Source organism: Ixodes scapularis, unplaced genomic scaffold, assembly GCF_016920785.2.
Source record: "Ixodes scapularis isolate PalLabHiFi unplaced genomic scaffold, ASM1692078v2 PGA_scaffold6__148_contigs__length_123643588, whole genome shotgun sequence".
NCBI lineage: Eukaryota > Metazoa > Arthropoda > Arachnida > Ixodida > Ixodidae > Ixodes > Ixodes scapularis.
Window position 1 is genome coordinate 102,876,128 of NW_024609881.1, and position 12,511 is coordinate 102,888,638.

Below are 12,511 nucleotides of genomic sequence, written 5' to 3' on the forward strand. Positions count from 1 at the left end.
GTAGCGTCAACTGCGGTCGAACTTAAAGTGAAGGACAGGTTTAAAAAAGTCTTATTGGGTGGTTTGTATCGCTTGTGGTTTTGAAAGGAGCGCGAATAAAAAATGTCACCGGCGACAGTCGTCGAAAACACGCCGTCCTTCTCCTATGTAAGTATAGCGTCAAGCTCCCGCGTAGAGTCGCCATTTTGATTCGTGGAAAGAGCAGTTTCCCCTTGGCCTCTCCACTCTTGGTGAGGTGATGCACACTGTCGGTGACGAGCTGCTTTACAAAAACATTTTCGAATACCGCGATTTCTTTTTTTATCCAAACACCGGCGAAGCAAACGCGCATCTTCGCACAACCACTACGTGAGTCGTCGGTGCGTGGCGGCATTAAAAAGATCATTTTTCCCGTCGTGAAGTACGCCAGCAACAACGATACCATTGAAAAAGTTCACCGCAGATAGGCACAATTGATAAGTTGATTGCATGAACTGCGGACAGACGCTTATATTGGCGAGGAACAATTTCGTTTTTTTGTTTCTTTATTATGAGGAACGCTTTCAATACAATGATGCTCAACAACGGTAATGGCGCAGCTGATTCAGAACGACACTTTCGAAGGCAGGAAGATATTAAATGGACAGAAATGGCGATTGCCATGGCAACTGACACCAACCAGCCAATCACCTCCCGAGGTTTGGTAGTCTGTATGTTAGTATCTTTTTGTTTCCTGCTAGCAGTCGGGGAAGGAAATGGCATTTGTTTCCAAGGATCCAGTGAATTTACTGTGATTTAAAATTATGGCAGTTTCACGCATGCGCCGAACGCTCAATGAGATCGGTGCATTATTCGGGTCCAAAGACACGATTTGATTTTAAAGCATGAAATTATGATTTTTTACCGAAAACCCTTAAACCCAGAAATTTGTCAGTCCACCCGTTGTCTCATTTCTCCGCTAAATTTAGCTGGAAAATTCAGGTGACGTAGCCTAAATACCATTCGGTTTCTCTGCAAAAGTTAGCAGAAAATTTGACGTCACATTACCAGTAGAGGAATTTACTTTTCCCGCTACATTTAGCGAAGGAGTTGACGTCACGTGGCCTATGAACAAATTTAATTTACTCGCTAAATGTATCGCATAATTGACATAACCTGAGCTGATGTCAGGTGGCATACGTTTTCCGGCTGACTTTAGCTGCGAAATAATTAACAACAATCGTTTCACTACCTGACATGACTTTCTAATGTTTTTCTTAATACATTTAGATGGTCGCTGTTTAAATACTGCATAATGTTCAATACCGCGCTCTGGACATGAAGGTCGTCGTCAATGTTTCGTTTTTTTCGGACCGTCGACACTTCAAAACGCTGATAATGCAAAACAAACCAGTCTTATCTTCTTTTTTCCTCTCAGTATTGAAAGAATGGTCGTTAAAATGATCATGGTGGAGTACAATGCACAGACGGGGTATTAACCCAAGCAAAAGTTTGAATGCTTGCCAATATCCTTTCGAAGTAAGATGAAAAAGGCACAGAAGCCGTGTTCGCGCAAGCAGTGTCACGCAGTGTTCATCACCCGCTATAGCAACTCACCTTAGAAGACCTATTCCCAGGACGACCAAGATGGTGAAGATGGCAGCAATTGCGAGCATCTCTTTGTTTGCTTTCCACGGGTACCCAAGTATCTTGCATGCACGAGTCGTCTTTGTCAACCACCTGCGAGACTCCTTTCAACGCGGACACGACAAAGCCATGCTGTACCTAGCACGCTTCACAACCCAGCTCCTGCTCCTGTTTGTCGCCGCGGATCTAACCGTTCTGCATGGGACTACGCTGCACCAACCGTCTTGGCCGGAAGAACACGTGCTTCACTCGAGCTCCTCGCCAAAAGATAGCGCGGGCACGCAGTCACGGTGCTCTATCTTCCACCTTGGGCATCACCGAGCAGTGGTGCGTCGCTCGACGCTTCCCCCTTCCCGTCGGCGAAACATCTTCAACAGGAGCTGCACTGCCTGCAACCATCGGGGCACGGCACAACCATTGTACCTAACACGCTTCACAGCCCAGGTTAATTATATGAAAAATGCGAAATGTTACCGTTCTAATAATCCCAAGCTCTTGGGAGTGTCGTGCCCCATCGACCGTCAATGAGTACTAACTTGTTTTCGTGGTTTCTGTAATGTATTCGCTGCTCTGCTTAACAGCCTGCTTTCCCTACCTCACGACCACTCACGATACATGTGTCTTGTTGTTGGAGGGATTGCTAGCCCTATCATGAGACGTAGAACCAAATCCTGGGCCACTTACGGGAATCGGAGAATTAGATGTAATGCTTCAAAAGCTCGCGGCAACAAATGAAGAGAACCGAAAGGAAACTCGGGAAAGGCTGGATTCTATCTGTTGAGGAATCGGCGAACTTCAACACACGGTTCATGCCCTAGAAAAACAAATTCATGAAATAAGTGAGGTTAAAGAAAGACTCATGGTTGTTGAGGCAAGTGTTCGCAAGTTAAGGGCTGATCTTGGTTGCACGCGCGGGTAATTTGATTTACTCTAGTCCGGAATTGATGACCTAAATAATAGAATGAGAAGAAACAATCGGGCTCTTCTGGTGCATTCCAGAAAAACAAAAATGAAACATGGGAACATTCATCTGTCATTATGAAGGAGTTTATGAAGATACATCTGGGCTTCGAAGCCGGTGTGATTGAGCGTGCGCACCGCGTGGGTGGCAAACGTGACTTCGCAAAACGCCCTTTTGTTGCGCGCTTCCTCGACTATCAAAGTAGACAGGATATTCTTCATAGCGCTCAGAAACTAAAAAACGTTCTTTCTCTACGCGTTTCTATTTCGGAAGATTTCACACCACGGACCCGTCTACATCGTGGCAAACTATGGCAATTTAGTGAGCAATTCAGAGAAAGGAACATTAAGGTCAAACTTGTCTTCGACAAGCTATACGCTGATGGTAAACACTTCTGCTATTGTCCCCAGAATGACGACGTGATTTTGCTGAGACGACTTCAGAACAACAATATGACTGTGCCATAGCATGAGGTAACACGTAGCCAAAAAAAAAAAAGTTGATGTCTCACTCATTCTCGCTAACTTCCGTATTCTTTTATCTAAACATGACGATCTTGCATTGGTCATCGACGATACCAATTCTAAGATGGTAGTAGGAACTGAAACGTGGTTACCACCTGAAGTTGAAAATGTGGAGTTTCTTCTGAGTGAGACATTCAATCTGTTTCGGAAAGATCGTACGCTGTCGCACGCTGTTGCAGTTAGCAAATCTGTTAACGCTTCTCTCAACCCTGTTGATTGTAGCCTAGAAATGTTGTGGGTTCGTCTAGAATTTACTCACTCATGTTTTTTCTTGGCGCCTGTTATCGCCCTCCGGGCAGAGGTAATGGCTTTTCAGAGAAATTGTTTGAATGCATCAAATCTATTAAATGTTCCTACCCATATTGTTGTATTATGGTAGGAGGGGACTTTAACTACCCTGGTGCTAACTGGAAAGAAGGGTGTATTGAAAATTTATGTTCAAACCCATTGGAAGCCTCTAATTTTTTAATATAGCAAGCATTTTTAGCCTTAATCAAATCGTTAGTCAGCCTACGAGGAACAATGCTATACTAAACGTCGTCGGTTACGTCGTCTCCTCAAAATATTATGGCAGTTGATGTTCTCGGTTAAATATGTGACCATAACATTGTTTTTGTTGAAATGACACTCCAGATTGAGTTTAAAGCTACGCCATCAAAAATTATACATGATTATTCTGAAGTCAACAAGGAAGCTCTTGTTGCCTCTTTTCAAAGTTTTGCGTCTAAGTGGTAAGAAAATTTTAACAAACGATCGCTTGAGGCAAACTGGAATATGTTGAAACTGGAGTTTAAGAGACTTAAGTCAACTTTCGTTCTGAAAATTGTGCTAAAACGAATGCTGAACGACCATGGTTCACTAACTGGTTAAAAAGTTTATCTAATAAGAAAAAACGTTTGTTTTTTACATCAAAGTTAAGTCATCTAGTTATAGACTAGTAAAAATATAATGAGTGCTACAACAAGTACGAATCTGTAATTAGAAAGGCAAAAAATAAATATTACATGAGTAACCTTCTAAATTTATTCAAAACAAACCCCACAAACTTCAAAGACCATCGGTCCTCAACAAGAGCGAAATTCGCCTAAGATTTATAATGAGCAAGAACAGGAGCTCTCGAACCATGATTCAGCAGCCATTTTTAATGAGTATTTTGTATCTGTTTTCACTGAGGAACAGTTTCCTTTGCCATGTGATCAAATTTGTGTATCTCCAACCGTATCATGTGAACCTGTCACATTTACACAAGAAGGCTGTTTGGCAATTATTGATCGACTCTCCCAAAGCTCAGCACCTGGCGAAGACGACATTTGTCCCCAACGTTTGAAGGTAACACGAACCATATCTTGTCAATTACTAAATCTCATTTTTAAGCGATCTGTAGAGCTAATGTACCTTCCGGCGGATTGGAGATTTGGGAAAGTGCTACCAATTTTTAAACCTGGTGATAAAAAAAAACATTTCTCTAGTTATAGACCAATTTCACTAACAAGTGCATCATGCAAAATTATGGAGCATGTCATATATTCCCATGTCATTAGCTACGTACCTGACCATCACCTAATCAATGCTACCCAACATGGATTCAGAAATGGTTTTTCGTGTGAACGCAATTTTTTTAATTTGTTACTAATTTGCACGAAAACATCCACTCTTCTAGAACAACTGATGCCACATTTATTGATTTTGCCAAAGCCTTTGACTCCGCACCTCAACAACGCCTGTTGTACAAGCTCTCTGAACTCAACATTCATCCTGTTATCAAACAATGAATTGTCACTTCTCTTGAAAGTCGTAAAAATTCTACATATGTCGGAGATAGTAACATTTTTAAATTATCAGTAAAGTCGGGAGTCCCTCAGGGCAGCGTATTGTGTCCGCTTTTATTTCTCATTTACATAAACGACCTGCCTCCTAGCTTAATATCCTCCATAAGACTTTTTGCAGATGACTTTGTTATCTACCGGCGCATCACCAACCCAAATGATCAAGCACTGCTACAGCAAGGCCTCAACATGATTTCACTTTGGTGCAGCACATGTCCACTGAGATTCAACACAAACAAAATAAGATTTATAACATTTGCCAGTCAGCCCTCTTCTAAGCCAAGGAAATATTTCACTAACCACGAAGACATAGAAAAAGTTCGAACATACAAGTACTTAGAAGAAATTTTTTCAGAGGACCTAACCTGAAACAATCATATCAATAACACCGTTTCAAGTGCATGTAAATCGCCGGATACCTCAAACGCCACCTTTTCCGCTCATCTCAGACAGTCAAACTAACCGCCTACAAAGCATTTGTGCGATCGAAACTCGAATTTTTCAACATCATCTGGTGGCCTCATCAAGCATACCTTCTTAACAAGCTCGAGTCTGTTCAAAACAAGGCATCACGCTACATCATGCATGACAATTCCAGAACCTCGAGTGTCACAATTATTAAAACCAGCCCGGAGTTGAAACCTCTAACCGTTAGAACCAAATTAGCCCGTCTTGTTTCTCTTTGTGGCATCCACTACTCATCATCGGAATGTTTGTAGCCTCTATCTCCAAGATTCATCTTACATTTCAAAGCGCCGCGATCATCCACTAAAACTTCAGCACCGCTTCTCCAGAACTAACGAATTTCAAAATTCCCCCCTTTTACTTGCTATATCCGACTGGAATTCCTTACTCGCTCACATCGTCCAGGAAGCTGATACCAATAAATTTCGCGACATTTGTAATTCCCATTTGTAAAGTGTGATCCCTGAATTCATTTTTTTTGTTTTGTTTTGCTGTTTGCTTTTTATTTTTGTGCATTGAATGTTGTATGTATTCCCCCCTCATGTAATGTGATATGTTTGAGGGAAAAAAATCTTATCTGATCTGATATGACAGTGGAAGGCCCTTATCACTGAGCGTCCATCACCGTCTACTGGTCTGATATGATCTCGAACCAGCCTCCGCCTAGATATTTAATATAGGAAGGTTGTAGAAGAAAGAACTTTCAGCCTTTCCACTCTAGTGAAGAAGGAAGACCAGCGAAGCTGTACTATGGTGGGACGACCTCAAGGACGACTTCTTGGACGATTTCAAGGAGGACTTGTTGGACGGCCTCAAGGACGACCTCAGAGACGACGTCTAGAACGACCTCAAAGACCACCTCAGGGACGACATCTATGACGACCTCAAGGACGACTTCTAGGACGATCTTGAGGACAACGTCTAGGACGTTGTCCTCGAGGTCGTCCTAGGATTACGTCTAGAGAAATTCAGCCTTTCCACTCTGGTGAAAACCAGAGTGGAAAGGCTGGAAAGTTTTCCGCCATCTATAAGTGACGGCGGCAACCAGACAACCGGCACGCCGGCTGTCTGGTTGCCGCCGTTGCTCATAGATGGCGGTAGCTTTCCAGAGTTTTGTGTCGAGATTTATTTGTCCACGGTCACGAAACTGGGGAAACTAGCCTTTAACAGCTCCGCTGTAAAAGAATAAAAAGACGGAGGTATTTCACAGACGACTCTTCTAGTTATCAACGACGAATGTGTATTTCCAAGCACGAAAAATTCAAGCGTTAACCTGAACGGAAGAGGGCTGAAGGAGAGGAGGTTACAATAGCCTTAATAGAAGGATTCGATCACCGTACTGCGACTGCCCATGTTTATTTTTTTTTCAGTTTTGGCCTGATAAATTCTATTTCCCGTCTTATCAGGGCTAACGATGCGGTTAAGACGTTCTTTTTTTGCTTTTTCGATAAAGAATGTTGTGATGGTTTCACGTCCGAATCACTGATGATGTGCTCTCAGGATCTTGGTGCTGCCGAAGTTCGGTGCGCACCCAATACACTTCTTCGCGTGGGCAGCAACGGGATGTGCGGGATGATTGGCTTTTGATGGTGCCTCATTTCGATTATCTCGAAGACGGTTATTTACGCATCGGCCAGTTTGCCCAATATATCCAGCTCCTCACTATAGGGGCACCGAGAACATCTCTATCGCACATTCTCTGAAGGAGTGTGGTGTTTTTCCGCGCAGGGCGACTTGGTCTTCTTCCGGTTAATCATTCTGCACAGGCTCGCCAGTCTGGATCTGCATCATCTGCACTCGAAAATGTATACCGAGAAAGCGGTGTTGCCAACCCCCGGCGAACAGCTCACGGGACAAAGGCTCATCTGCTTTTGTTTTGTGTGAATCCGGAAAAAAGCTCTTTCGACATACGCTTACTCAATTTATGGCGAGGTTCGAATATAATCTGAAAAGGCAACCATACATGCCTGAAAAAAAAAAGCTCACTAGAGAAGTTTTCACGACATTCGTTGTAGGGCTTCGAAGAAAAGCTGTCCAGCAAGCCATAAGAACCTGGAGAAAAGCTCGCTCTCTTTATTGCAGGTTCGGAAAACTGCTGATCCCACAGCCAGACAAATCTGAAGAAAAAATAACCGGAAAAAAACTTACGTAAACCGGAAAAAGAAAACGAACAAAAAAAATGTAGAGCCCTTCCACTTCACGTGAAGATGGAGGACCAGCGAAGCTTATTTTTACGACGTCTAGGACGATGGCTAGAGGATGACTTCTAGGACAACCTGAAGGACAATCTCAAGGATGACATCTAGGACGACCTCGAGGACACCGCCTAGAGATGATAACAAGGAATCAGGACCTATCTAATAATGCCAAGGAAGGATGACTCACGCTGGTTGCTCCCTCTTTTTTATTTTTATATATTCATACTTGCCACGACAAATGGGAAGTTCTCTGTCAACATCCCCGGACGGATGTTTCCCCTGATCCTAACGCATAACAACTTCGCTGTAAAAAAAATACTTTTTTTGTATGTGTTTGAAGAGAAGCGGACAACCCGGCGACACAGATCCGGAGGAAGGCTAATCAAAGGAAAGCACGCTGGAAAAAAACTCACTCAAGTCGTTTTTCGACTGGAGAAAAGCTCGTTAGACAGGGCGAAAAACCCATAATAAGGCTCGTCGGAGAAATACTTACTAAAAAAGGTAGACGAGAAAAAGCTCTTCCAAATATTTTGCGCGCCAAGAGAACAGCTTACCGGAGCACAAGAAACGCTCACCGGGGTAAAGCGCACCGCAAACACCATCAGCAGCATTTTTTTCGAATTTAGGCGAAAGATTACAAGCCCGCCACAACCCCGCAAAAAAGCGCACCGGAGAAAATTTTGCTGGAAAAACTCACCGGTGAAATGGTCACCCACTCTGCGTGGTTTTGTAAAAAGGCTGACCAGCCAGCCAGAGAGGGCCGGAGAAAACCTCTCAGAAGAAATGTTTAGCAGGAAAAATCTCATTGGAGATAAACTAACTCACTTATTGCGGGTTCACAGAAAATTCTATCAGCCATCCCTATTGATAAATATTTTTTACCGGAATGTCATTTCAAGTAAAAGTCTATTTTACTGGATAATGGGACTGTTTTCACTTCCAGTAAATCCGTAGTTTACCGGAATATCGACGGACTTTTTATTGGAATGGCACCGTTTTTTTTTTTACAAGACTGTTACTAATGGAATGTCACCAGATATTTTACCAAAATGTCACCGGATTTTAACCTGAAGTTTATTTCCAGTAAAAATTTATTTTACAGGACTACGGGACTCTTTTCACTTCCAGTAAAATCAGAATTTACCAGATCACCAGATTGGCCGGAATTTACCGTGTTTTTCCTTTCTTGTTTCGGACGTCAACGGAAGGCACTTAGGAGGAAGCCTGTGAACCATGGTTGGTGTATGTTTACCAGATTCTGGACGATTCGGGAACAATTAAAGTGGTTAGTTCATATAGAACTGAAGGTTCTATGTATTTATTTAACAGGGTCGATACCAGTGAAACAATTTGCACAGCTGTAGACAAAAGCAATCAGACCAAATAGGAACAACCAAGTTCTTTGCCGCAAAAGATATCTTTGAAGGTACTCACAATGCCGCTGGGTAAATTCCTAGACGCACGGTAGTTCAACTAATAAAACCACGCAGGTGCACTACACGGACACACACATACGTATACTGTCAGCTGCACGTTTAGTGAAAACCCCGAACGCGCGGAGCGAACATCCGCCGCCGTTGAGAAATCTCGGGCACACTCACGATATCGTCCCTGATGCCATCACCGCGGGTGCACCAGGCGTCAGTAGCATGCTTAGCGAAAACCACGACCGCGCGGAACGAACATCCGCCGCCGTTGAGAAATCCCGGGCACACTCACGATGTCGTCCCTGATGCCGTCGCCGCGGGTGCACCAGGCGTCAGTAGCACGCTTAGCGAAAACCACGACCGCGCGGAACGAACATCCACCGCCGTTGAGAAATCCCGGGCACACTCACGATGTCGTGCCTGATGCCGTCGCCGCGGGTGCACCAGGCGTCAGTAGCACGCTTAGCGAAAACCACGAACGCGCGAAACGAACATCCGCCGACGTTGAGAAATCTTGGGCACAGTCTTTTTCGCCCGCTGGATGCTTCTGAAGACGGACGGACAAAGAGGCGTAAGAAACAGGTCACTGAAAAATATATTCTTTTCATCTGCACACCCAGCTGCTTTGGAAGATACAGGTCGCACACATGGAACGAGAAGCCGAGAGTGAGCGTTCGTTCCTGGCCGGCCATTGCTCTTTGACCACAAAGAAACCGGTTTTCTTTAAAAAAAAAAATAAGTCAGCAAAACGACCCTCTTGCATTTTCCCCACGAACCCAATGCGAGGGAGAGAGGGTGCGTGGGGACTCGTCCTTGGTGCGAGGCACCATAATTACACACCCAGTCGCCGGCTCGTCTCGGCTTCCCCCTCCCCTCCCGTCGGCTTCGAGTGAAGGTCGGTAAATAGGGAAGCGAGTCACCCGTTTCGGGTAAGATTTCTAGGAAAACCGGGTCGTCTGGTATACGAAAGGGGCTGCCGGTGACATTCCAGTGAAATCAGATGGCCGGCAAATAATCTACCAAAGACTGGTAAACTGGTTTCGGATGACAACGGCTGAAAGTGCCCACCTTTTTGGATCGTCAAAACAGTTCGCTGCACGCACTTCTTGAAGAATTGCAACGTCGTTTCGAGCTAAAACACGCACTCACGAGAATGCCGCTGCATTGGCGGCAGCCATTACAAACACAGTCCCCCTGCTCGTCTTGGCTTCCTTGACTTTAGCCGTTCCCCTTGCGTCGGCTTCCAGTGATGTTCGTTGTCTGGCAAACGAGAGTGGCTTACGATAGGATTCCAGCGGCGGGTAATCGAAAGTGGTTCTGATATCACTTCCAGCGAAAGTGGCTACGTTTGTTTCTGGTGAAAATGAGTGGAAATTAACCCGTTTCCGCCGAATGTCACGGGAAGGTTTTGCCAGATTTTAGCCGTAAGTGGGTCCGGTAAAAGGTCCAGCGAAATCTGGTTACGGGAAGGGGCGGCCGGTAATATTTCCACCAAAGACTGCTAAACTACGCTGGTTTCTGGTGAAAATGAGTGGAAATTAACCCGATTCCACCGAATGTCGCTGGAAGTTTTTGCCGGATTTTTAAATATGCAAAGAGACGAACTCAGTGAAAATTTCACAGAAGAAATACTCAATGGAGAAGAGTTTAGTAAACAAAAACTCACACAAGCTTTTTTTTTTATGAGGGGGGGGGGGGGGGGTAGAGAAAATCTGATTAGCCAGCTCCAGACCCAAAAGAGTGCTCATAGGAGAAAAACTCAACGACTTTATTTGTGTCTCCGCAAGAAGGTTCGCCAGCCTTTAGGCATACCCGGAGAAACGTCCACCGTGGATTAAAATTCAGTGGGACCAATGCTGCGGAAACTACGAATGTCTCAAAACCCTCGTTCAAGACGATGTGGTTTTTGCCTTCGTTTTAAAGTACCGAGTGTTTGAGAGAAAAAGGGAACTGTGTATTTCTCACCGCATATATAAAAACAGCCTCAAGTATCTTTTGCTCCCAAGCACTAGTGTTGTGCGAATATTCGAATTTTCGAATAGTAGTTTCGAATAGTACTATTTTCGATATTCGCTTCGGGAGCAGTTGTAATATTCGTGCTTTTCGAAGTGTTCGCAAACTCACGGTTGCAAGTTTGTTTACTGTCTAAAGACCAGAAAGAAACGATATCTAAAATCAAGAATATATTCACGCATTCGGCAAAATGGTATAAATATTATGGTGGGAACTTTGAAATATAATCATCGTAATTATTTCATCAACTTTTTTAATAACGGGCAAAAGAAACCGAGCAACGAACTCCAGAGACGCCGGCGCCATAATCGCCAATCTTGGTGCCCTGGTTGCCGCACTTTTTCTCACCACCGCCACGTCCCGACATAAATTTAGAAAAACAAGTTTAGGCTAAAAATAAATACCCTTAGAAATTTCTCATAACATGCATAATAGCTCAGAAACTTTTATTTCCGATAAAACTCATAAACACGGTTTCAAAACATTTACATTATGATATTTCGAAGGAATATTATATTATTGCGGCGACAAGGTGAGTGGATGACTTCGACATTGTCAAAATGACGGCAGCTAAGTCGGCTGCCAAGATAGACTAACGACAACGTGAGAAGTCCAGTTTGGAAGTATTTCTGTAAACTTCCCTCTAAAAACGGCCAAGTTTTTTGAACAGCAAGTATTCGATATTTGATTCGAAAATATTCGACCAAAACCACTATTCGCTTCGAATCCGATTCGAATTCGATTCGTAATCAAAATCTACCATTCACACAACACTATCAAACACCTGGTAGGAATACTGCTGCGTACTCGGACACTCGCCACGTGCACCGCGCGTGAGATTGACGAGCCCAAGAACGCATGTCTTGCGCCCAGGCTCGTGACTAGAATATGACCGGCGTCGTTAATCCTAAAGTGCCGCTCTTCCAGAATAAGACCTTCGGGTTTCCACCATCCTTGTACTTTGCTTAAGTGGCGACGAGGAATGGGGCTTCTTCCGCGACGGAACATCACGCTAAGGTGAGAAGAAAGCAAGGATGAAGTCACGCCCGCCCGAGTTCGACGAAACCAAGAGCAGCTGGAACACGTACCGAATTCGCCTGGAGGCCTACTTTGAAAGCCACGGTGTTACGAATGCGGCGAGGCGTCGAGCCCTCTTGGTATCGTCTCTCAGCGACAACGTCGTCCGCATTCTATGAGGGAGCTGCCAGACGACGTGCGCCAATAGCCTGACCTACAAGGGCGTCGTGAGCTACCTTGAAGAACACTACGATCCCCAAGCGAGCGAGATTGCTGCCAGCTACGCGTTTTTTTTTTCTTTTGCGCAAAGAAGAAGAGGGAGAGAAGGTTGAAAACTTCGTACCTGACCTGCGGCGCTTCGCCGAAAATTGCAATTTTTGGCGGACCCTGTACCGTATGCTGCGGGATAGAAACGTTTGTGGCATGGGGGATGACGAGGCACGACGTTTCTTGCTCACACGTAAGAAATTGAACC

At 44.4% G+C, this 12,511-nt stretch overlaps 1 protein-coding gene across 1 annotated transcript in view; it reads right to left on the minus strand.

Annotated features, from left to right (window-relative positions):
- The window catches only part of LOC8024926 (cytochrome P450 3A8), a 40,825-nt gene extending 39,191 nt beyond the window's left edge, over positions 1-1,634 (minus strand). The window contains exon 1 of the mRNA XM_029967584.2: positions 1,576-1,634. Coding sequence (XP_029823444.2) covers positions 1,576-1,634 — 59 coding nt within the window. The remainder of the gene's footprint in view (positions 1-1,575) is intronic.
- Between the last annotated feature and the right edge of the window lie 10,877 nt (positions 1,635-12,511).